This window comes from Phyllopteryx taeniolatus, chromosome 3 (assembly GCF_024500385.1).
Source record: "Phyllopteryx taeniolatus isolate TA_2022b chromosome 3, UOR_Ptae_1.2, whole genome shotgun sequence".
In the NCBI taxonomy this organism is placed as follows: Eukaryota; Metazoa; Chordata; class Actinopteri; order Syngnathiformes; family Syngnathidae; genus Phyllopteryx; species Phyllopteryx taeniolatus.
The window spans coordinates 28,584,588-28,611,687 of NC_084504.1; the positions used below are offsets into that span (position 1 = coordinate 28,584,588).

General features: G+C 42.4%; 1 protein-coding gene across 1 annotated transcript; it reads left to right on the forward strand.

Annotated features, from left to right (window-relative positions):
* Positions 1-7,820: 7,820 nt before the first annotated feature.
* On the forward strand, positions 7,821-25,516 carry LOC133475439 (uncharacterized). The gene is made up of 11 exons (XM_061768294.1): positions 7,821-7,991; positions 11,682-11,818; positions 12,478-12,663; positions 12,807-12,981; positions 13,297-13,476; positions 13,792-13,914; positions 18,697-18,824; positions 18,922-18,952; positions 19,057-19,159; positions 19,405-19,492; positions 19,580-25,516. Exons 2-11 carry the CDS (start codon positions 11,684-11,686, stop codon positions 23,231-23,233), a joined length of 4,803 nt encoding a protein of 1,600 aa, XP_061624278.1. The 5' UTR covers positions 7,821-7,991; positions 11,682-11,683; the 3' UTR covers positions 23,234-25,516.
* Positions 25,517-27,100: the final 1,584 nt, after the last annotated feature.

Sequence of the window (27,100 nt, forward strand, 5' to 3'; positions counted from 1 at the left end):
ATTTGTCAACATGTGTTTTTCGTGAAAATGAGTCGACATCGGTTAACTCGCCTCACCACATCACAGCCCCGTTCTCAACCTGACCCTCCTCCGTGGCCACCTGCGGCATGCAACAGTGGACCTTGCCATTTGGGAAAATTATATCTGTTGAAGATTTTCCTGCGCAACACTGCTGCCTGTAACTCATGAAGCAGATTCTCGGGCACAAAGATTAGTTGGACAGCACTTATTTACCAGAAACTGATGGGTGTATATCCTGTTATTAAAATGACACTTTCACCGGTATGCCCAAACAGTCGTTTTCAGGTTTACTGAATAAAATTGAACGAAAAATTATTTCACTACACTACTTTAATAACCTATGTATTTTATATTTTCTTAGAATGTTTTCCCACAAACACGAACTACAGTATGTACAGACACAATAAAATGATCAAATCTCTATATCCCAAAATGATATGTAACAATGATTCGTCTTCATCCCAATGTAGTTAAGAATTTGCTCTCTCGCATGTGTGCATCCTTTCAAAATATTAGTCAACATAAATATCCATTTATCCATTTTCTGAACCGCTTATCCTCACGCGGATCGCCTATTCCAGCTAACTTCGGACAGGAGGCGGGGTACACCCTGAACTGGGTGCCAGCCAATCGAAGGGCACATACAAACAAACAACCATCCGCACTCACATACACACCTATGGGCAATTCAGAGTCTTCCATCAACCTACCATGCATGTTTTAGGGATGTGGGAGAAAACCGGAGGACCCGGAGAAAACCCACGCAGGCACGGGAAGAACATAAAACGCCACACAGACGAAAAATCTCACAGCACACCAGCAAACAAAAATGTCACAAAAAGTAGATACACAGTAATTACTGTATGTACTTCCTGTCATCTAATAGAGGAGCATTTATTTGTTCTGTCTGACCATATGCCCCCCTGGCATAAATAGAGGAACAATGATACATTATTTCTTGTAAATGAATGATTTTTTGAGCAGTTAAGTAAAATTTTATAATTTCCCACGGCACACCTGAAGATCGCTCATGGCACACAAATGTGCCATGGTACACTGGCTGGGAAACACTGCTCAAGGAAGACGCCAGTAGGAACAAAATAATCCAGGGGGAACCTTCTGTACCCTGGGAGTTTTTTTCGGTAAGGACAGGTGGGGAACGCAAGCTACCAGGTTAGCCAGGGAAGTTCCTGCAAAGGTTCCTGCGATGGGAAAGCCACCATAGAGAAAATGTTACATCAGAAATACCAGAAAAGTTGGTTTGGCAAAATAAGTCCCCTTTAATAAATGCATAACATGTCTCCTCTTTGCTACGAACAGCAAACATTTTGGAAAACTAAGGAGCAGTTAACATCATGTCATGATTCTTTCTCTTAAAACTATTGAGTCTGGAGAACATGAAGTGACGTGTATACGGTAGATACTGTATATTCATCCATTTTCTGAACTGCTTATTCTGTTCAGACTTGCGGAAAGCTGGAGCCTATCTCAGGCGACTTTGGGCGAAAGGCATACAATACTTTAGTCTGGTCGCCAGTCAATCAGATGGCACACGTTCTGTAGAGGCCAAGTCATCTCCTGCTGTGGAGATGACCTGGCAGCAAGGGCGGACTGGTGTACGGGGAGACTGGGGAAACTTTTTTCAAAAAGATTTTAATCCAGTACAGTATGTTTGTTGAGTACAGTTGTATATAGTTGTATATAACTTTTAAGTTCGGTACAGTTGCATTTCAGAATTTTAGAATTCGTGTTGCCGGCCCCTACTCCGCCTCTGCCTGGCAGATGCATCATATGACCATCCCAATGCTTCGAAAAGCCCTCCCAAATTCCTCCCGCTCTCTTTCTCCCAGATCCGGCAGAAGCCGAATGGCAAAGTGGCACCATTTTTGTGTTTTGTCCTTTTGTTTGTTTGGTCGCAAATAACACTGTCCTATCATTATGAGGCGGGATGTAACAAAAAACTCCGTCAGGTCTTACAACATAACTGACTTCCTCCTACAGGGATTTTAACAGCTTTCTGGGTCAGGTTGCGGGTGGGGGGGTGCAACTATAGGAATCATGTGACGTCTTTCAACTTGCTACCTGACTTTTGGGCATAATGAACATTAACAGTAAATCACGAATGTGATTGGAAAAACACCTCAACAATCTGTTGAGGTGTTGTACCCACTACCACAAACAGCATAAAGCTCTTTTAAGGTCCCGGTTCTACTGGGATTGATTCTTACAAGTGTCTTCAAACATCACCTAAAAGTCATTGAGCTAGAATCGTTTCAGTAGACATGAGGAGGCTGCCTTCCAGATAGCCTTTCTATTTTTGCCTGCTTCTTACAATAGACTCAATTCATGGCTGCTCTGCAGCACAGCGGGATTTAGGAAGGCAGGTGAAATTTGAATACACCTCCCCCTCATGTTCTGCAGGCATAAAGTGAACAATAACCATCATTCATTCTCTGTAGTCTGGTATTTTGGAAAAATTCCAAGGTGTTCTCTTTCCCTCTTCCAACTTGATGAAGTCCTTCCAAGTTGGTCAATTTATGATTTAACTTCAGTAGGATTAAAAAATCATTATTTCACCTAATTACGAGTGGCAATTCTAGACGAATGATACTTGAATCGTAATAATCTACCGAATGAAAGACTTCATTATTGAATATTAATAAATATGCAGATTGAGGACATTGTATTCACTTTTGATCAACATCATCATATCTTGTTGCACCAAAACTTCCCGGATTGTAGGACAGTGTTCTTCACGTCCTGAAGGTCTTGACTGGAGCAGTTCGGACCCAACTGGCATTTTTGAAGGATGTGGTTCATTGTTTGTTTCTCCACATGGACAGTCAGGGCTGGTGGCGAGTACCCATTTGTGAAGACTGGCTTTGGTTTTCCCAACCTTTGTCCTTGATTTAAATGTCATTTTTGAAGTTTAAGTATGAGCCTGGGGGGAGTGTTTCTTCTAGCTTTGGTCGGGCTTCGTTGTGTTGCTCGCTGTGGTACTTCCACCAGCTTACCATCGTGCCATAAGCGGCCTGGCTTGGGTTGATTTCCTTTGCTTTTGTGACACTAAAGTCTTCACCTTACTTCCTGGTGTCCAAATTGTATGTGTCTGGGATCTTTCAGCTGTTTGTACCTTTCAATTTTAGTGACTGTTTCTCGTTGGATGTGTGGTGGTGGAATGCCAGTTGTACAATATAGAGCTGTCAATTTTGACCATTATAGCCTGCTTACATTCACTGTTAGACATTCATGTAAATTCTATCGGTATTTACCACATACCAGACAGTAAAATACTGTAAAGTGATTATACAGTAATTAACTGTAGTTTCCACTGCATCATGGGCTTTTGGTTGAAGTCACACAATAGAACTCCGGTATTTTTTAAATATGATGTTAATTACTCGAAAATAAAATAAAAACTTTGGCGCAAAAATACAGTAATATACTGTAAATCAATTTGAAATGTCATTTGAGCTGGATTTTTAAAGCCCACTCGGAAAAACTCAGTTAAGTACAATATCAAGAATTTAATTGTGAAATCACCATTTTACTGTGTTATTTCACAATAAAATATTGTAATACAAAATGTTCTGTGATAACACAATACATTAGTGGCAGCGCCAAATGCTAGGGTAAGATTAAATGCAGCAAAATTATTACCGTATTTTCTTGACCATAAGGCGCACTTAAAAGTCTTCAATTTTCACAATGAACAAATACATCGATTAAAAAAAAGGACAGTAACTATCTGGTCATAGTGTGTAACATCAACAAAAATCTCATGATGCAGTGGAAAGTATATTGAATTACTGTATAATCACTTTATAGTATTTTACTGTATGTTATGTAGTAATATCATCAGAAATGTCCAAGTGTACTGTAATAATGCCCATAATTACCAGCATACATTGTAACATTCATGGTGTTCGTGTTTAAGCATTTCGGTGTAACTAACAAGACACGTTTATATAACACCTCTCAACCAAAGTAAGCTGGGATAGGCTCGCCCGCAAGCGGTGAATAAACGATTGGAGTGTCATTGGTTAAACTTTCAAGAGTCAGCAGCCCGAAGAGACATGAACATCGTGTTTTTATTAGCAAGAATAGCGAGCTTTATAAGTGAGGGCCAAAGTAGAAACTGCCTGTGAACCAGAGCTGTAGAGGGATAATGGCGGCCTTGTCTGTGCAGACAGCCCCTGGTTCCAACCACCACCTCACTAGATGAGCTAACTGACTGCAATAAAAAATTGAAAATCTATTGAAATATCACACATTACATTCATAAAACACGCCCTTAACAACAATCAAATAGTCAACTCAAACACAAGGATATATACCTCTGAACTTTCTAGATGTGTTTCAGAAGATTAATCATTAACTAATCACACTAAAGATGGATTTACACTGCAAGTCCAAGTGCCAAATTCAGATTGATTGATATTTGACGATCTGATGAACATTCATTAATAATAATAATAGTATGACTTTAGTATTAGTATTTAGTATTTAGTAATAGTATGAACACTATGATTTTTTTCCCCTCCCTTTATACCCAGAGCAGCTAAAGCTTTAATTGTATTTCCTTGCAGCATGTGTTACTGCCAGCCAAACGCAGGGCACATAGATACTGAAAATCTTTTCTTTCCCTTCAATTTTTTTTTTTTGTACTTAGTTTAGCAGCAACATCCTTCTTTTTCCCCATTGCAGATAAAAAAACTAATGTTGAGCATTCCTCCGGAAGTAATTTTCCATTAATCCAGCTGAATTGTGCGGCACGGTAGCCGACCGGTCAGCACATCTGCCCAAAACAACAAAAACTCAAATGTTTCTTTAACTTAAACGTATAATAATTTGGAACACAGTGTATTTAGTATGTACTGTGATTTACTGGCAACCAGTCAAGGGTGTTTACCACCTCGCCCTATATCAGCTGGGATAGGCTCTTGTGCACCCTGAGATATAAGTGGTAGAAAATGTTATTGATGACTGGAAGTGTTACATATGTTGTGGAGAGAGTTCAATGGTGTGCAATGCTAAGTGTACAGTCATCCTTTGTGTAGCAAATCAGGCCAAACGGCCAAATCGAGTGACTTTCACTGAGGTTTCCTCGCAACAAAGCTGTAAAAAATTTTTTTTATAAAGGAGCTTAATTTTGAGCCTGTTCTTTACCATTGCGGCGTACATGTTTGGAATAGGCAGTTGCTCGATGTGTTGATTTCAGAGAAAACACAGTATGAAAATAAGTACATACTGTTTGTTGGAGTTACATGTTGCGAAAGAGGTGTACTGAAGCGAAGCCATGGACTTGTACAGCACCGGACTATGTGAAAAATCCATTGCAGCCTGGTCATCCTGGAAGGGGGATCCACCGTCAGGGGGAATATGACACTGGGTCAAGGAGACTTGATAAGGCGCCTCCTTTTGAACATAGGAAAGGACAGCACTGTTTTCAAATGCATTCAGCTCAACTCAACCGATGTTGCGTGACAGCGAGTATTGCTGACGTTTGTTGAAACAATAAATGAATACCAGGATTAGACAATGTACATGTCGAAAACTGCTGCGCCCCCTTTTCTCAGTGGTTTTCCAGCCGGTCGGGTCTGGCCGGACCCGCAGGAGTTCCAGTCACTCGGCCCATTTTTATTACTCAGACTGTACAGGACATTGTTTCACACATTGGCCACATTCACATCTCATTGAGGATCCCCTGGGGGGCTGGCACGAGGCACAATGGAGCAGACGCCGCTTGTTGGCCTGGGAGGGGGTCATCATTGCCCCTTGACCAGTCTCCCCAATTTGAAAGCACAACACCCCACCAGACACCCCACCAGTCGGGGACCTGGTAACCATAGTAATAGGGTGGCTGGTGGGTCTTCACATTTCTCTTGGCTAGACTCCTGTGGCCTGCGCCCTCCTCCACTTCATTTGTCGGGCCGCGGGGAGATGGGGGTCCCCTCCACTCCCCCTTGGGTCCCCGCCTTGCCCTCACCTTTGTTCGTAACGGGTGCTTAACATGGGGACGCTTTTGGCAGACTGTGACCTTTTTTATTCGGGTGGCAGCTGCCTCCTGCATTGGGCCCTGTTGGTGGTGTGGGCCCCCATGCTTTCCAGGGGGTGCTAGGAGTGGTGGCAGCGGTGGGGTGCGCTGGGTGAGGGGGGGGGGGGGGGGGGGGGGGTAATTGGGTGTGGGTGGTGGTGGTACTTTGGGACTGGTCGGGGCGCTTCGGTTGAGCTAGGGGACCACGCTGGGTCTGGGGAGTGGGTGATGTCCCCCTGGCTGGGTATCCTGCAGGAGATATTGAGCTATTGTGAGCATTTCTTTGTTACCAATTCCACTTTTAAAAAAAAAAACATTGAATAATAGTTGAACAAACATTTTTTTACTGGCTTCTGATTTTAAAACGGCTACTTTTTCATCAATGTTTGGTGTATTTGTAATAATATTAGGCGATCGTACAATTATATGTATGTTCGATACCAGTGGATAATCTATCATATAATATGTGATTTAGGTTGCAATTACAATTTTGTAGAACCCCGGGGTAATACATGTACCTGCCAAGTTTGGTAGGTGTGACGTACTGCGAAGAGCTCTTTGATGCACTGCATCAGCAACCCTGCGAAAAAGGGCGAACCTTACGATTACGAAGTCGCAGGTCACTTCCTGTTGGGTTTAGCGTATGCGGGCCTTTGAAGTTTGTGTACGTCTGAGGTCAATGCAGGTGTCAGTCGAGTTTGGTAGCTCTATGTGAAACGTACAACAAATTCGACTTTGATGAAATTTTCGGTTTTGTGGCGAAATGTGGAATGAAAGGTTTGAAGCCCCTCCTCCGTCATATACTTCGTTGGATTAAAAAGCTTTTGATAACTTTTAATGTCTTGAGATGATACACACCAAGTTTGAAGTGAATCGGATGAAAGCTGTAGGAGGAGTTCGCAAAAGTATAACCCCTAAAAAAAAATGCAAATATTTTGCACTTTTTTCCTTCAAAAGGTCATAGGTCACTTCCTGTTGGAGTTACGATATCGGCCGCACTGACTTTTTTGTGCGTCTGGGTCCCCTCTATATGCGTACCGATTTTCTGATTTTCACAGGTCATACGGATCAGCGAGTTCGCCTTTGAAGTACTTTCGGCATCGTTCTAGGGGGCGCTGTGGAGCCATTTTTCAGGAAATCGTGATGAAATCGTGAAATTATCCAATTTTTCACCAGGCCTGATGTGCGTGCCAAATTTAGTGAGTTTTCGTGCACATTTAGTGCCTCAAAAATAGCTGTGTTTGTCATGACTAAAATAATAATAAGAATAATAAGAGTAACAAGAGTAAGAATAATTTCTCCCAAAACAATAGGGACCTCGCAGGTCTACCGGCTCGGGCCCTAATAATAATAATTAATCACTCCTCCGCCCATATTGAACTGTAGGAATCCGGACGGATGAGTGGAGAGAGAAACAAGGAAGCGACATCTACTGGAAAAGGATTTCACAGAATAAATCCGTTTTGGATGTAGTCGAGGAATCATATGGAACTCTGTGTGGATATGAAATATGAAACATTTCAGTCATGTAAAACTCATTCAATTTGAAATGAGCCAAATTAACCTGTCCCAGATATTTGCAAAACGACTTGTGCAAAGAACAAATATGTGGTTAAGTCTATCCTGCTGATGCGTTCATTGAAAAAGAAGCGAAGTAAGAAAGTTCCCCTGCTCCCTTTCCCACAGGCTGACTTCCCAAAGTAACATTTGTCAACAGCCCTAAACACTAAGACTGCGCCTGCCATGTCCGCAGGGCCGAACTCATTTGCGAGGCTTCGAGGAGATTTAGTGTTACATAAGGATCGGTGACCCGGTTGAGCGGCGCACGCGCACAACGGCACACCGGCGCCGGTATGACGTCACCCCCTTCGTGCGCTTTGGAATCGTTCCGGTTGTCTGAGAGTTGAAAAAGACACAGCGCTCTTTGTCCACGGTAAGTTTGCGTCTGCGTGCTGCTGTGTGAGCGTCTGCTGTCAGGCGGCGCTCAGGATGAGTGCAGTGACAAATAGCAGGAATGAAATCTAATGCTGTGTGTTTCCTGGCGCACGCGGCGCTCAGGATGAGTGCAGTGACAAATAGCAGGAATGAAATCTAATGCTGTGTGTTTCCTGGCGCAGGCTGTGCTTTGCAGTCGGTAATTCGTCGGAGCACGCACCCAAAGGCGCCCAACTCGGGCGCACGCCTTCCGCGCCCATCCCCCCCTTCTAAATCGACAAGACACTTTGGAACTTTGTCTTCCTTTCGAATTAGACTCTGCTTGTTAAACTGCGCAACTTTCCTTGAATTTGTCTTTCATTTTTATTTGTTGTTGTTGCTCTCATCAAAATACTTCAACCCAAAAAACTAGAATGAGCTCATGTGCTATGGAAGTCGATCAATTTCCTTCATCATGATCACGATGATAAATGATTGTTGTCCCCCCCGTTATAACATAAATCACTAGGATCACGGCAGCTGTGACGTCATTAACGGAGCGCCGTGGTGTGTCCGAAAGCTGTTAGGAACGAGCGCACTATATAGCCCAATATTTTTCATGTGCTAATTTTTTGTAATAAAAAAAAATGGTATTAACACATCAAAGTCCCACCACTAGAATTTTTATACAGAGTACATATTGCACACATAGGGCACATTCACATCACATTCAAGGTCCCCTGGGTGGACCGGCATGAAGCATGATGAGGACGACGCATCTGTGCTGGTCTCCGCTCTGGAGGAGGGTCTGTCGGGAAGTCGAATCTCAGATTGAGGAGGAGCAGTCAAGCAGTCTACATGTGTTTTGTGGAATTAGAGAAGGCGTTAGACCGTGTCCCTCCGGGAGTCCTGTGGGGGGGTGCTTCGGGAGTATGAGGTACCGAACCCCGCGATACGGGCTGTTCGGTCCCTGTACGACCCATGTCAGAGTTTGGTCCGCATTGCCGACATTAAGTCGGACTCGTTTTGGGTGAGGGTTGGACTCCGCTAAGGCTGCCTTTTGTCGCCGATTCTGTTCATAACTTTTATGGACATAATTTCTAGGTGCAGGCAAGGTGTAGAGGGGGTCCGGTTTGGTGGCCGCAGTATTGCATATTTGCTTTTTGTAGATGATGTGGTTCTGTTGGCTTCATCAGGCCGTGATCTCCAACTCTCACTGGAGCAGTTTGCAGCCGAGTGTGAAGCGGCTGGGATGAGAATCAGCACCTCCAAATCTGAGGCCATGGTCCTCAGTCGTAAAAGGGTGGCATGCCCTCTCCAGCTCGGGGATGAGATCCTGCCCCAAGTGGAGGAGTTCAAGTATCTTGGGGTCTTGTTCACGAGTGAGGGAAGATTGGAACGGGAGATCGACAGGCGGATCGGTGCAGCGTTTGCAGTGATGCAGACTTTGTATCAGTCCGTTGTGGTGAAGAAGGAGCTAAGCCGAAAAGCGAAGCTCTTGATTTACCGGTTTTATCTATGTTCCTAGCCTCACCTGTGGTCACGAGCTGTGGGAAAAAACAAGATCCAGGATACAAGCGGCCGAAATGAGTTTCCTCCGCAGGGTGTCCGGGCTCTCCCTTAGAGATAGGGTGAGAAGCTCGGTCATCCGGGAGGATCTCAGAGTAGAGCCGCTGCTCCTCCATATTGAGAGGAGCCAGATGAGGTGGCTCGGGCGTCTGTTTAGGATGCCTCCCTGGTGAGGTGTTCCGGGCACGTCCCACCAGGAGGAGACCCCGGGGATGACCCAGGATACGCTGGAGAGACTACGTCTCTCGGCTTGCCTGGAAACGCCTCGGGATCCCCTCGGAAGAGCTGGATGAAGTGGCTGGGGAGATGGAAGTCTGGGCGTCCCTGCTAAAGCTACTGCCCCCACGACCCGACCTCAGATAAGCAGAAGACAATGGATGGATGGATGGAAAGCAAGGCAAAAATGTGGAGGACCCAAGTGCAGGGAAGCAGGGAGGCAAGGCAGAAGTCTCAAAAATGATATTTAATTCCAAATCAAAGGGAAACAAGGATCATGGAAAAAGCAAACTAAACAAAGTCCCACAACTGATAATCAAAGTCACAAAGAAACACTTGAACAAACCTAAAACTGGAAAGAAGACATGACCACTGAAACTACAGGCGACTTTGACATGTGACACAGACCGACTCAATGACACCTGACAATGACAATGAACCGACAAGAACTGAAAGAAACCAGCGAACTCAATACAGATTGCGGAGACAACAAGGAACACCTGGACAAGACACGAGTGGGTGGAGGGAACTGATTGGTCGACAAAAGGTAGAAGGTAGACAGGTGGACACAATAAATGAGCACACAAGACACGGGGAAAACATGAAACTAAACCAAACCCAACCACAACCAAAACACAGACCATGACAACTTGTGGTCAAATATCTAGACTGCGTAACTACTTTTCTGCTGTGGTTCACACCCCTATTCCCCTTGTCCGTTCTGTCCCTTAAAATCCTTTTCTGTCCGGCTGCATTTTTCAGCATAATAATAAAAAAGAAATAAATCAGCAGAGGATTTTTTTTTTCACACTCCCCTGTTGCACAGCAAAACTGTTCCAGCACAAAAGTCATCCACAGCCACCATTCTGCAAGGCCATGCAGCTGAACACGACACGTTAAAAACAAGAAGAAAATCTCTGTTGTGAATACACCAGATTTTGCACAACACTAATTTCCACAGGAACCCCCCGCCCATAAAGGGAATATATAGACCTATTACCAATTTATAGACACAATTTCCATCAAAACCGGTGCAGTAACACAGACAAAAGCAAAAAAAATCAATAAATAAACTTTAGAATAAAGCTGTTTCAATCAAATAAGTTCCGGTATAGTAAAACAGAAAGTCCTGGTTGTATGGAGACAAGGCCATACCGTAGTTTCATGCATGTTAGCTATTTTACAAAGATACGCAAACCTGCTATAAAGAACATTCCATGCTCGGCAACGTAGCATACAGAAGAGACCTTCTGTAAGAGGAAAGAAATGTCTGACTGGTTCATGCATGGCTGTGTGGAATTTACAGCTCCCTGGCCTCGGGGCAGCACACAGGCCAGCTTTCGCTGGTGAAACAAAAGCATCTGCGCACAGAGGCATTTGCTCTCTTTGCTCCACAAAGAACATACACGCCAACATTGTACGTCTTCGCCCGATGCGCTGCGAAAGGCAGCCAAACATGGACATGCAGTACACTAACTGCAGGTTTTCCCAATATTTGGAGAAATTAATATAGAACAACACATTAAATAAAACAAACGTGAATCTAAAAGGTCTTTGACAATAAAATGAACGTGAGACTTCTTAAAAAAAATCTATATGATGGTTGATATAGCATCTTTGATAATTGAATGAAGCGCGAAGATTAAACTGTTAAATTAGATGCAGGTTAGCCTGCAACAATAAATACGAGTGAACTAGTTTTTGTTCCAATTGCAGTCAAATCAAAAGTGGTACATGTAATTCATTAATATCAAGTTTAACAACGGACAGACCGAAGTGGACTGTCAATGGGTTGAATGATTTTTATCTAATCAAACAAAATCTTTTTTCATTGAATTCCTCTGTTTTCACATTGCCATTTCCATCGCCATACGCGGTTATTTCGCCGATGTGTCTAAGTGCTCGCTGTTTATGTGTTATTTAGGTATGAAGTTCCCTGTGGATTTGCTGGCTGATGTCAGCCAGGCTGAGCTGGAAGCAGCAGCTCACACCTACATGAACAAACTCCTTTGGCGCAACCCAGATTCTGCTGAGCAACTCACCCTCTCTGACTCCACCAAGGTTATACAGCATAGGGCTCAGAAGACACTCACCTCTCTGTTCATATTAGGCGTCTCTCAGTATGATGCTGTGCAGTTCTACACCACTGCAAACTACAAATGTTGCAGAACCACAATAATCCCTCCATTTTCTGTCACGCTTCTCCTCACACGGGTCGCGGGCGTGCCTGCAGCCTAGCCCAGCTGTCAGCGGGCAGGAGGCTGAACTGGTTGCCAGCCAATCGCAGGGCACATACAAACAAACAACCATAAGTTTAATAAGGGTCATCATCCGGTATATACGCAACCTACGAGATTACAATTTTCGTTCTCCAGGGTCGGTTACATGATGCTGCACATAGAGCGGATTAGTGGTGGCAAAGCGCTGTTTTTGTCTCCATGAAACTACTCAACTCACTTCAACAACAGTTCCTTATCGCCAGGAAATGCCACAAGAAAGTTTTTGGGTGAAAGTGAAAGTCCTGAACTCACTTGACTATACTTCCTTGACACCAACATGACACAATGAATGCTGAAATGCACGAATGTGGGTTTCACTGTACAGCTCCTGCACGGCATCTTATTAGACTGATCGAGGGGTCACAATGTTGGGTCTGGTTGGTACATTTATGACGTCGTATTAACATATACTCATTTGTGTGCTGTCCTCGCTGTCTTCAGGTCAGCGTAGACATTTCCAGGGTAGGCTATGTTCCTCTGTATGGCTCCAGTGACACAGAGAGGATGCTGGCCCTCTTTTCTCCCGCCGACCCCTTCACCGCTGTCGCTCTGTACCTGTTGGACCGGTGGTGGACCGCAGAGGATATTCTCAAGACGTCTGACCTTGCTCGAGATGGAGCGGTTGAGGTAAAAGCCTTTGCAAAAAGCCCTCATGTCGCTATTCAGATCACAGTGAGTGAACACTCTGTGACAAACTCACATTGTACGTGTCTTTCTATCCATTTTCTGCATGATCCTATATACTGGACGATTCTGTGTGTGCGCTTCAGGTGGAGACAGTTGGGGAGAGAATAGTGTTGTATAGCCTGAATCGGGTGATCTACAGAGTAAGGGAGATCAACTCCAAAGATGAGCTTCCCTTCCTCTGCCATGGGGAGAATGATTATGCAAAGATTTACTGGAATAATGGGGAGGCTGTTGGCTTCTACTCAGTCAAAACCTCAGGTAAAACCTTCATTGTGTTTTGGATGTGCTGTACTTTGGAACCGGCAAAGTCGAACACAATCCGCTAATTCTCATCCAAGCGGTCCTCATTTTGAAAGAAATTCCTTCTTAGTTCCGGGGTCCCACTGTTGCTATCATAAAAGTTGATTCATTGGATAGCGAATGTTTTAAAGCAAGATGTTAACATTCGTAACTGTCGTTCAAGTCAAAAAAGAAGTTAACTGCTGTTCGAATTAAAACGTGGAGGGAAAAAAATGGTTTTATACATCAAAGTCAAATATTTTCATGCCTGTTTATGTTTCGTGTCCCTTGTAGGCAGTTTACACAATTATTTTTCAACAAGAAGATATGAGCTTCCTGTCATGGACTCTATATTTGTGAGGAAACGTCACCGTGGTAATGGCTTTGGCCTTCACATGCTGGAGGACTTTGTGCTGAGTTTTCACGACGACTGTGTGGGATTGAGGTATCCACTCACCAAAGCCATGTACAAAAGTATGTATGTCTCCCATGTACAATGCTGTGAGATGATATATTATGAATAGACAAGTAATTGTAGTATCTTGTATCTTCACAGTATACTTTGTTTATAGCTGAAATAACGCGTGTGTAACTCGTGTTTTTATTTTTTGACGTTTCTATCAAATTTATCGAGTCAAACACTTAAAAGGCACCAGACAAAAATAATATGTAGACCTCCAGCATGGCGACCGCGGCTGTACGGTGCAGAGATACTGTACTACTAATAATCGTGGTAATTTTGGTTCATTTCATAATGTTCATGCTTTGTCACTTGCCTTTTGTCCACAGTGTGTGAGAAGTACCTGTGTCAGTACCCAGGAGACACAGGCCTACTTTGGGAGGTGGAGGGAGTAGGTGGACCAAACCAGAGGTTTAACATTGCCAGCAAGGTTCAGACCATGGATTTGAGGGGTACGAGCTCAAAGCATACACATAGCATATTATGTTCATATTCAAACATATTCTGTTCAGGTGAATAACTTTTAATTGTTGTTTGTCTGCAATAATACCACAGCAAGCATCATACCACCCAAATGCATAAAATTAGTTAAAGAAGAAAATAGAAGTCCTGTAATTTCTCATGTGTAATGTGCACCCATGTATAATACGCACCCCCAAAGTTGACCTCAAAATTCTAGGAAACCCTTCTACCTATGTATAATGCATTTTTACAATGCCTGATTTTTCTTCTACCCATATGATCAAAACATGAAGTATTATCTGTATATTGTTAGTTTTTTCAAAGAATTATTCTGCAGTTAAGCACTTTATTTGAACACATAATACTTTCTTTTTATTTACTTGGTCTAATTTTGAAATTCACAGCCCTACTTTTATTCAGTAAATGAGAAAATACACAGTTGTGCCCAGGCAGAATTTGTAAGATGGGTAGGATCCTTTGAAGGAAACATGAAGGGCCAGGCGAAATACATTTAATTTTATATTAATGGGATTCAAATGAAACTGTCACGCATTTCAGAAAAAAACATTATCATTAAAAAACACAACCATAAAGAAATTAATGATGGTTGTTGTTCAGTTATCAGTCGTATTTAAAAAAAAAACAAAACTATATTTCAGAAATTCTGTCAGGGTATGGAATCTTATCAGCACAACTGTACATACAGTAAGTACAAAAAGTATTCAGAACCCCTTAATTTTTTTCACTTTTTGTTATATTGCAGCCATTTGCTAAAATCATTTTTTCCCTCATTAATCTACACACAACACCCCATAGTGACAGAAAAAAACAATTTCTGAAATTGTTGCAGATTTATTAAAAAAGAATATCACACAGCCATAAGTATTCAGAGCCTTTGCTGTTACTCACATATTTAACTCGGGTGCTGTCCATTTCTTCTGATCATCCTTGAGATGGTTCTACACCTTCATTAGAGTCCAGCTGTGTTTGATTATACTGATTGGACTTGATTAGGAAAGCCACAAACCTGTCTATATAAGACCTTACAGCTCACAGTGCATGTCAGAGCAAATGAGAATCATGAGGTCAAAGGAACCGCCTGAAGAGCTCAGAGACAGAATTGTGTCAAGGCTCCGATCTGGTCAAGGTTACAAAAAAAATTCTGATGCACTTAAGGTTCCTAAGAGGACAGTGGCCTCCATAATCCTTAAACTGGACGACCAGAACTTTTCCTAGAGCTGGCCGTCCGGGCAAACTGAGCAATCGGGGGAGAAGAGTCTTGGTGAAAAAGGTAAAGAAGAACCCAAAGATCACTGTGACTGAGCTCCAGTGATGCAGTCAGGAGATGGGAGAAAGTTCTAGAAAGTCAACCATCACTGCAGTCCTCCACCAGTCGAGGCTTTCTGGCAGAGTGGCCCGACGGAAGCCTCTCCTCAGTGCAAGACACATGAAAGCCCGCATGGAGTTTGCTAAAGAAAACACCTGAAGGACTCCAAGATGGTGAGACATAAGATTCTCTGGTCTGATGAGACCAAGATAGAACTTTTTGGCCTTATTTTTAAGCGGTATGGGTGGAGAAAACCAGGCACTGCTCATCACCTGTCCAATACAGTCCCAACAGTGAAGCATGGTGGTGGAAGCATCATGCTGTGGGGGTGTTTTTCAACTGCAGGGACAGGACGACTTGCTGCAATTATAGGAAAGATGAATGCGGCCAAGTACAGGGATATCCTGGACAAAAACCTTCTCCAGAGTGCTCAGGACCTCAGACTGGGCCGAAGGGTCGCCTTCCAACAAGACAATGATCCTAAGCACACAGCTAAAATAACGAAGGAGTGGCTTCACTTTGTGACTGTTCTTGAATGGCCCAGCCAGAGCCTTGACTTAAACCTAATTGAGCATCTCTGGAGAGACCTTAAAATGGCTGTCTACCAACATTCACCATCCAACCTGACAGAACTGGAGAGGATCTGCAAGGAGAAATGGCAGAGGATCCCCAAATCCAGGTGTGAAAAACTTGTTGCATCATTCTCAAAAAGATTCAGATAAAATCTGGAAAAACGTTTACAATTCTGTTTTTTTCTGTCAAAATGGGGTGCTGTGTGTAGATCAATGAGGGGAAAAAAATAACTTCAATGATTTTAGCAATATAACAAAGAGTGAACAATTTAAGGGGGTCTGAATACTTTCCGTACCCACTGTATATGTAGTCATACTGTCATATTGGAATGAAAGTGTAGGCTACACCTTTTTCATAACCTCTAGGTTGCGGTGGCATATTAGAATGAAAGTGTACACATTTTTTTAAACCTCTCGGTCGCAGTGCCATATTGGAATCAAAGTGTCTACCTTTTTCATAACCTCTAGATGGCGGCATACATTTATAAAATGTGAAAGTTGCTTTCAATTTCCCCTATACCTATGTATAATGCACACTATTGACTTTTGACAAAAACATTTTGGGGGGGGGGCATGATAAATTACAGTTGGTACTCTATTGCAAAGTACTGCATTCTTTATAAGGATGCTCATGTTACAGCAAAATTTAATTGCAGGGGGTCCTTGGTTTATAATGGAGTTATGTTCCCACGGCAGCGACATAACCCAAATTTGTACATTGCAACTTGTCTTCATCTATTACACTAATGCGGCAGTAAAGTAAAACAAATATTACTATGAAAAACACTTGTAGGCCATAAATATGAACTAATAATAAAAACACGTAAATACGGCATTCTTGTGGCGAGTGACAATATATTCTTATGCCGCCTGCCATTTGTAACCTTGAATTGTAGTATGTTGCAACCCTCTGTACTATGCCAGGTCCAGCGAAGGAAACACATCAGGTCCAGTGAAGGAAACACCAAAACACGGACTAACTGAAGGTGTACCAACGTACAAAGGAAAATTCGAAAACATCCACCAAAACCTGTTTTATGTTAATTACTCTACAGCCGGCGGCACGGTGGCCGACTGGTTAGAGCGTCAGCCTCACAGTTCTGAGGTGCGGGGTTCAATCCCCGTCCCCGCCTGTGTGGAGTTTGCATGTTCTCCCCGTGCCTGCGTGGGTTTTCTCCGGGCACTCCGGTTTCCTCCCACATCCCAAAAACATGCATTAATTGGAGACTCTAAATTGCCCGTAGGCATGACTGTGAGTGCGAATGGTTGTTTGTTTCGATGTGCCCTGCGATTGGCTGGCAACCAGTTCAGGGTGTACCCCGCCTCCTGCCCGATGACAGCTGGGATAGGCTCCAGCACGCCCGCGACCCTAGTGAGGAGAAGCGGCTCAGAAAATGGATGGATGGATGGATACTCTACAGCCAATCTACTCCACCCATCCTTCCTTAGCTACATTCCGCCTCATTCTCCAATTTTCAACATCTAACTTTTAGGAAAATCCAGGATCACATTTGACCTTAGCCCAACCAGAGCTGGTGTACCACCAATCCTACCAACTTTGACAATCCAACCGCCCATTCATATTGCACATTATTGATGTAACAGTAGCCAAACAGTTACACACGCACCTTTCCACTACAATTCAGTTTTGAAGAACTCCAGGCTGGTTTCCATCCTACGTAGTATGGAGACAGCCTTGCTTGAAATCTCTAATGACCTGTTGATTTCGGACTTTTTACTATTTCCAGTCCCCTTGAACTCAGCGTAGCTTTCAACACTATCTCCCATATCGTTTTCCTTTACAGACCATCTTCCACTGGTTGTTCAGCCACCAATCTATTCTGGTTCAAGTCATAGCTCTCTGGCTGCTGGTCTCATTTTGTCCAATTCACAACTCTCAGCGCTTCCCAGTTTAAAAAAAGATATTCCTCAAGGATCTGTTTTCGGTCCTCTCTCTTGATCATTTCCAAATTTTAAAAAATGCTAACAAGTTCCAGTTATCTAGATGTCACCCAGCACATCTACTCTACACTTAACTTGTCCCTTCCCAAACCTCCTTTTTTGCAGATACAGAATCAAAAACCATTATTCTCAAATTTAACAGCAATAAAACTACCCTTCTGCTCATTGGTTTAAAAGCTTCTAAAATCTATCTTGGCAAAATCAAACAGTTTTTCACTTTCCATTGACAACTTCATTCTGCCACACACAAGTTGAGAGTCTGGGTGTCAACAACACATACCAATAACATATTCCGGTCATTACACAACATCAGCAAGCTTCATCCATCCATCCCTCACACCCAACAGCACCACCGTCTTTGACAAAGCCCTGGTCACATCCCACCTCGATTACTGTTATTCCTCTCTGGTCTACCACTCAACTTGTACATGAACAACAACTGGACCAGAACTACCCACATCATTATCAAAACTACCTTCTTTAAACACTTCCCCTCTATACACAAGAGCTGGCTACCTGTCAAACAGTGAATTTCTCCTCACCCTCTAGAATCATCATAACCTTGCACCCACTTACCTCTCATCTATCCTTACGTTCCATCATGTACTCTCTGCTCTTCTTCCTCCGTGCTCCTCGCTGTACGAGCCATGCAGCCCCTCATCAAACCCTTTTTCACAATTCCTCCGTGATATCGACTTTCTCCAAAATGTTAACTCTTTTTCAACTTGCATACGCCATCCAATACCTTTATTGCATACCTGATCCCTGTTGTATTTATTTGTCTGTAATGTGATTGTGGGTGCTCTGAAAGATGCCTACAAATAAAATGTGTTATTATTATTGTGTATTGATGATCTATTTACATAATAGTGTATTTCATTAAGTCAACATTAATGCTGTCTGTTTCGCAGCGTTATCAACGAGTTTGTTTGAGACACTACATGAGGTCACGAGTGAGACAAAAAAGGAAGTGACCAAGGAGACAATTGCCACACAAATAAAAGAAGCTGAATCTATGGCGTACACAGTAGAAATTGTGGTATGTTTCTTTAGTATTGTATTTCAGTTTGTGGACCAGAAAGACGGAGAGCTAATATTTCTAGCAGGAAAAAACAAATTTTATTTTTGATTTGCAGGAAGAAGTATCAGTGTGTTCCGCCACTAAAGGTAAGCATTTCAACATTTTCTACAGTGAAAATGCTTCTACAGATTGTGTAGAAGTATACATAATGAGCTAATGTTTATTTAAACTAATGTAATGATCTAAACAGATACCGGTGACAAGTCTGTTGCAACTCGGAGTAGAAGCAGTGGCCGAAACCAAACAAAGAAAGCTGATAAGATTTCAGAGAGGCAATCTAAAAAGGTTATAAGGTGACCACACACTACCATACTACTATATATTTTTGGCTGTAGCATCTTTTCACAAAATGCAGGTTATGGCATTTGTTTGGAGCCATTGGTAATGTAGTGGTACACACAGCTGACGTTCATGGAGATAGCATGGTTTTAATTCCCAGTAAGTGCGCTCTTCATTATTACCATATGGTTAACTGGTGATCATAAATAAATATATTTTAAAATTTCAAAATAAAAAATAATGCTTTCATGTCTGTTAGAGTTGAGGATATTGAAGCAGAGCCCCCAGAGGAACACGTTACTGGCAAACAGAAGACTGCTGCTTTTTCTGATTTTGTGATGACTGAGGTGTGTATGTATCTATAAACATACATAGTTTTGTCAAAATGATCAGTGAATCATAGCAATCAATACTCAATTTTCTATATATTGTAGGGAATATATAGTATCGTTACTGAAGAAAAGGAGAAAGATGATGTCGCCATTGCAGTAGAAGAATCTGCGGGAGTAAACACTACTTTAACACCACAAGAAGTTGAGAATGCACCAGCACTTGCTGCAGAGGAGTGTCAAGACAGAGAGGATCTGATGGACACCTGCTGTGATTCTCACATTAGAATTGAAAATGTGTCAGAAATGCAAGGAGTAGAGGAGGTGTCTCACGAGAAAGTCAACGCTGTAGAAGAATTGAATATGACCATTGATGAAAAGTTTGTGGAAAAAGCAAATTCTCTTACTGAGGGATCTGATGAAGATCACTATGAGTCAACAGTTGTACCTCTTAGAGGCAGATGTAAGACAGCTCCTGAAGAAATCAACAAATATAGTCACGTAGAACCTGGCAGGATGGTGAATGAAACAGAAGGAGAAAGGTCAGCTGAGGAACTGAGTTTTGCAGGAAAAGGTGATGCTTCAAAGGCTGGAGAGGAAGAAAAAGCTTTAACTGAGGTAAACCTGGAAGAGAGGAATGAAGTACAGGAAGATGAAAACACTAAAGGAACGGCAGAGGCTGTAACTGTGGCAGTAGATAATAATGAGAAAGATGCAGATAACTTGACACAAGAGCTTGACACAGCCAGTGTTGGTTTAGAAAAAGACAAGCCTGATGAGTACCAGAGTGTCCTACCAGAAAAAGAAGCATCTCAGGAAGAAGGCATTGAACTTCACAAGCTCCAGAAAGCCTCAGTCATCCTACTGGATTTAAAAACAACACACCATCAACTGAGTGTGAAGGACCATCAACTGAGTGTGAAGGAAGTGGAAAAAACACTAGCCCGCAGAGAGTGTGCTGAATTACAAAACCAGGAGACTAAGCTCGAAGCAAAAGAGGAAAACGATCTGTCCAGTTCTGTTGGAGAGGACCCCAAACCAGAAAAGTCTGAAACGGTGTCAGAGGAAAACAGGACAGAAGAATCTATCAGTACAATTTATACACCTACAGAAACCGATACTAAAAAAATAAAAGATGGTATTTCAGAAAAACAAAATGAGGAAAATATAGTCAAGATTGAAGAAGTGCCAGTCATTGAAATAAGAGTTCCTAGGAGCAGGAGGAGGAAGGTTGAAACAACAAGTAGCCCCAAAAATTATCTGGCAGAAGACAAAGATGATATTCCTGTAAAGGAATTCAATGAAGCCGGTGTCATTATGATGGAAGAAGAGACTTCAGCTGTAACAAAAGACACCGAGCAGGGCAAACAAATTGCAAATGCAGGGACATCTGTAAGTATAAAGGAAGGCATTGTAGAGATGATGACAACAATGGAAGAGTATTCAATGGTTATGACGGCATCCTCAGATGATCTATTACAAGCAAAGAATCCTGTCAACCCACTTGAGAAAGAAATAGAACTTAGTGCAGCTCCACAACAGAGTGTAGAAGTGGTTTCAAAGACACTGGCTCTGAAATCTGTTACTGTAGTTTTAGTGGACCACAGAGTCCAAGAAGAGACTTCTGCTAAAAATGGAGATAAGCATGAGGGGCAGACACACAAGGGAACCCTGACAGAGAAATATTTTGCTGAATCATCTGTGGGTCAAGACACTGAGCAGGAAAACCTAGTTATGGAAGATTGCACAGAGGAAACAAAGGTTCAAGTAATAGGTCACAAGGGAAAAGTTGAAGAAACAGATGAATTAATTCAGGATAATCAACAGATGTATCATCAAGAAGGGATCCTTGAGGAGAAGAATGTTGATCTACAAATGCAAACTACAGAACTAAAAACAGACACTGTGATTGGAGACTGTGTTTTGGAACAAGAGGACATTCAACATGGACAAAAAGGGGAATGTGAGGCAACTGAACCAGAGGTTGCAGCTGCAAACACTCCTTATGAGGGGAGCACCTTGAATGATCCTACACAGGAATCCATGAAAACACAAGGCTCAGGAGAGCCTGAACAGACCCAATCTGCATTGGCCACCATTGCATCAGGGGACAATGTGCAAGAGACACAGGTGGAGGAATTTACATTCATGGTTGATCAGAGTTCTGAAGGGATGAGCTCTGTGAAAAAGAGAGCAGATATTGGTAAACTAGAAGTAGAACGGGTTCTGGGTAAAAGAAGGAAGTCTGTTCCTGCTAACACTCAACATAAATCAAAAATAGCCTGCAAATGGCATCAGTCAGAAGGAGAGGAAGAAGAAACAGCTTCACATAAAGAAATACGGGCTGAGCAAACAGCACAGCTACTGGAAGAAGCTGAGGACAAACGTGGGAATAGAGGAACAGGAGAAAGGGATGAGGAGGAACCTGTGACTCAGAGGGGAGAAAACACTGATCCACAAGTTGAGATGGAAAAAAAAGAATCTATTGCACATCCTGATAAACAGGAAGAGGGACAGACATGTATTTTGGAAATAGATGAGACTGATGAAAGGTCAACTATTATAGAGGAGAAAGAGGTTGCTGATCCCGCAATAGAAACAGGAGACCTAAGAAAAAGAAGAAAGTCTGCTTCCATCACCACACAGCCTAGGTCCAAAATATCCCACACAAACCATCAATCAGACAGAGAAGTTAAAGCTTTAGAAGATAGAGGAGGGATATTGAGGGAAGACCAGGAGTGTGAGGAGAAAAAAGGGGACCAAACTGAAGAAGAGGAAACTCAAGTCTCAGAATTTGAACACGCTGTCATTGAGGAAGAGTCACTTCTTGGAGAAGACTCTGTGTTGGCACAGCAAGAAACTCCATTCACAACAGGAGTGCTCAGGAGCAAAACAAAACTGATACAAAGATCAGGTACAAGCACAGACCTCGTGGAATCTGAGATCCAGCCTCAGGATATTGAAACCAAAACACTGATTCAGTTGACTGATGATACACCTGAAAACAGAGATGGAATCACAAAGGAACAGCTTCTTACCAGTGTCACAACTGACGACCAGACTGAGGGAACACCTAAAATGTTTGATGACAGAGTTATAGATATGGCCATTGAAGACGCAGAAATTGAAGAAACAGAAACACCCCCAGAAAGTCATAAAGATACAGCTACATGTGCGAAAATGTGTGATAATGTCAAAAGTGACAAAAAAAGAATTTCAGACAAAACAGAGAATATCTTGAAGCCAAAAAGAAATTCCTTAAGAAAGAGACCAAGGGTGGATTACGCTGAGAATGATGAGATGGGGGAAGATGAAATGAAGAGTGACAAGGAAAAAAAGAATTCAAATGAATCCAAAGGCTACATGGAAGAGAGCGCTTCAACTGGCAATGAGAGGCAGGAGGATTTAAAGACAGAAGAGCGCATGGAACCTGTGGAGAACCTTAGAGCTGACACACAGAATTCAGGATCTGATGATGAAGAGGAAGGGGTAGTACATGAAAATGAGCCGAGTGCATCAGATGATATAGAGCAAACAGTTGAAAAAAGACTTCTGAGAAGTAGGACCATTTCTTCTATTGCAATAAAACCATACTCTAAATATAGATGCCACACTGCTACACTGGACAGATGTGAGGGGTCGTCATCTGATAAAGGCTATGAAAAAAGTCCTCCGTCACCCCAGAGAAGTCATCTCCGCAAGAAAACAAGCTATAAACTAACTCCAGCCCGCAGGTCCGCACGTCACAGCAGAGTTTAGACGAAAATCAAGCCAATCACTCAAGCCATGCTAAAAGATACATTTTAGAGCAGAGGTCATGAACATCTACAATGGTACTCAGTAGAGTACAAACCTTGAAGGCAGAACAATTCAAAGCATAAATTGCCATCTGACTTAGATAGGTGGGGCCTGTGTTAATGCACATTACAAAGCAGGTAACAACTCCCGTATGAAAATTTTTCACCTCAAACCCTATGTATGTTGTCATTTGTCACAATTTTAAATTCAATAATTAGTGTACTATGAGGGTCACATGGACAACAATTATGGCTAAAACAGCATAGGGCAGTGGTTCTCAAAGTTTGGTATGGTGTGGGCTCCCTCTAGTGGTACCTGCAAGAATCCAAATTAAAGATTCAAACTGCATGTTGTTACAGCGCTTTCAAATTTATTATTTTGTTTTTTAAATACCGTGTAGTACTTTGGTTAAGTACAATTCAGTTGCATTTACCTTTTAACTATAATACATTTGCATTGAATCATTTAGGAATGTTTCTTCGAACATTTATTTAGGTACAATTTTATTCAACTTTATGTGCATTATATTTTATTTGATTCAGTAGGTACAGTTTTTAATTTTCTATAGTTAAAAGCAGAAGTTCCAACTGTGTATAATATTAAATACACTTTTTAGAAATAAAACCCGCGCCTCATTTTAGATGAACACTTGGGGCGATGACACTACTGTATTTTAATGTTGGTCATCATGGTGGTGCTTCGAACTTACGTACTTATTTTTAAGGTGGTATTGGGGTAAAATGTTTGAAAAGCAATGGCCTAGGGGCTTTTAAATACAAAGAGGTCATAGCCAGTTATTTCACAGAACATCGTCATTGCACACTGCAGTGCAAACTGCATTTAGCAGGGGCGGGGGAAAATATAATCTTAATTTGTGGTTAAAATAGCTAAGCGACGTGATTGGGACAGCCAAGTGTCATTACAGTACTATAAAATAATGCTGCTCTCATTGGCGGATGAGCCGTCATGTTGATGTCGTCAACGATGTAACGGACAGGCCATTAAAGATGACACCCAGCAACCCCCAGTCTCGTGCCGTTCCGCATACCTGCCTCGGCTGCCCCGCTGAACCAGTCTGCGTACACAAGACATCTAAGGAAAACCTTGTCTGTTTATCAAAGAAGAAGCAAGAGGAGGCTTAACTTCGCGCACTGACGCTAAATGAATTACCAGCCAGTCCCAAGTAGCTCATTAAAGCTGAGACACAGACATTGGTTTCTCACCCGGACGCTAAATTAATTAACTTCCACCCCCAGCCAGCCTGAAGAGTCTCACCAACAAAGACTTATTTTTCCCGCTGTTTCCAGTGACATTTGTTCCTTCTGTCTGGGACAATGGCTGGGACACTAGCGACACCCACAGGTAGTGGAAAGCTACTGCAACTCCGGATGAACTAATCACTATCTTCAATGGACTTGAATGTCATAAAATATTTTAAGAACTTTGCATAAACGCCTTAGTGTTACCATCACAATAGCGCCACTAGTGATTGTATTTCTGCAAATTTGAATGTCTCATGTCAAATTTGTTTGTCAACTGAACCGGATGAGATGTTTCACCCCGCACAAATGCCATATTGCAAATATTACAATGTTCTCAACAACCACAAACAATTGAAGCATTCGATACAGGGATGAAAGAAGATGTGCGAGTGACAATGCAAAGCTAGAAAATGGTCTTGTTATCTTATATCCAATAATTAATATTTTATTGCACTGGATTTAAACCACAAAAAAATCCTAGGATGAAAAAGTTTGATTAAGAGGCGGTCCATCTCCCCTTTTGGTCCCAAAAGGGGTGCTTGGGCAAACTCTGTTGGGAAGGAAGCGGGCAGCACACGTCCGCTCTGAACGTCTTGCGAACAGCGACATACGGGCTCCGGCCGCCCTGCCTGGGAACTTTTTTTCTTCCTGCTCTTCTTTTTTTCCTTCCTCCTTTTCCACCAAATCCACCTGTTCCCCGTGCGGACCGGACTGGCCTAACATTCGGGAAATCGACCAGCCTAAATTCTGTTCCACGCAACGTAAATCCATCTTGTGCTGTACTAAAATGAACAGATTAGTGCATAGTTGGGTTTAAATTAACGAGAACTGGAAACCCTAGCTATATGCATTGTCAATACACGCTCTTTCCACCGTCACATCACAAGTTCAGCCTTCTCCTACCAATGTTAGTCTGTCCTTTGTTTGCTTTTTCCCTGTAGATTCCTATGTTAGATGTCATTAAATATTCTATAAAAATTCAGTACCTCTATCATTTGTGTGGGTTTGGGTTCGACAACAGACTTCTGGTTATCGAGAACTCTTATCTCTTTCCTGTAGCAACCTTCAGAATATGAAAATGATAAAAGGTTTGTCGTCTTCTAAATTGTATACATCTAAAAAGCGACGTGGTGCCCCTTTATGAGACAAAATAGCTTGATTTATAATGCTGAAACTTAAAATTACGCAAAACCGGAAGTAACGCAGGCGTCGCTTCCGTCTTATTATTTTCTCCTAAATTAATTACGTTTTTACTTAACCCAATATACGCTACACGTCATTGATGATGTCATCGTTAAACCATGGCGGGTCGCTATCAGAGATTTATCCAGACGCCATAGCAAGATTGTTAAATTTTTAAAATGCTGTTTTATGAAAGTTAAACAACTACTTTCATAAAATGTTGTAATAATATGAATGTTAATAGAAGTTATGCCTGTTTCTGCAGCGTTTATTGTGTTTAAATATATATATATACATACATATACATACAGTGGATACCGAAAGTATTCAGACCCCCTTAATTTTTTCACTCTTTGTTACAGGCATTTGCTAAAATCGTTGAAGTAAATTTTTTTTCCTCATTAATGTACACACAGCCGGCACGGTGAACGACTGGTTAGCACATCTGCCTCACAGTTCTAAGGACCATGGTTCAAATCCCGGCCCCGCCTGTGTGGTGTTTGCATGTTCTCCCCGTGCCTGGGTGGGTTTTCTCCGGGCACTCTGGTTTCCTCCCACATCCCAAAAACATGGATGGTAGGTTGATTGAAGACTCTAAATCTCCCGTTGGTGTGAATGCGAATGGTTGTTTGTTTCTATGTGCCCTGCGATTGGCTGGTGACCGGTTCAGGGTGTACCCAGACTCCTGCCCGAAGATAGCTGGGATAGGCTCCAGCATCCGGATGGATGGATGGATGTACAAACAGCACCCCATATTGCCAGAAAAAAAATAATTGTTGAAATTTTTGCAGATTTATTAAAAAGAAAAACTGAAATATTACAGCCGTAAGTATTCAGACCCTTTGCTCAGTATTTAGTAGAAGCACCCTTTTTGAGCTAATACAGCCATGAGTCTTTTTGGGAATGATGCAACAAGTTTTTCACACCTGGATTTGGGGATCGTCTGCCATTCCTCCTTGCAGATCCTCTCCAGTTCTGTCAGGTTGGATGGTGAATGTTGGTGGGCAGCCATTTACAGGTCTTTCCAGAGATGCTCAATTGGGTTTAAGTCAGGGCTCTGGCTGGGCCATTGAAGAACAGTCACGGAGTTGTTCTGAAGCCACTCCTTCGTTATTTTAGCTGTGCTTAAGGTCATTGTCTTGTTGGAAGGTGAACCTTTGGCCCAGTCTGAGCTCCTGAGCACTCTGGAGAAGTTTTTCGTCCAGGATATCCCTGTACTTGGCCGCATTCATCTTTCCTTCGATTGGAACCAGTCGTCCTGTCGCTGCAGCTGAAAAACACCCCCACAGCATGATGCTGCCACCACAATGCTTCACTGTTGGGACTGTATAGGACAGGTGATGAGCAGTGCCTGGTTTTCTCCACACATACATCTTAGAATTAA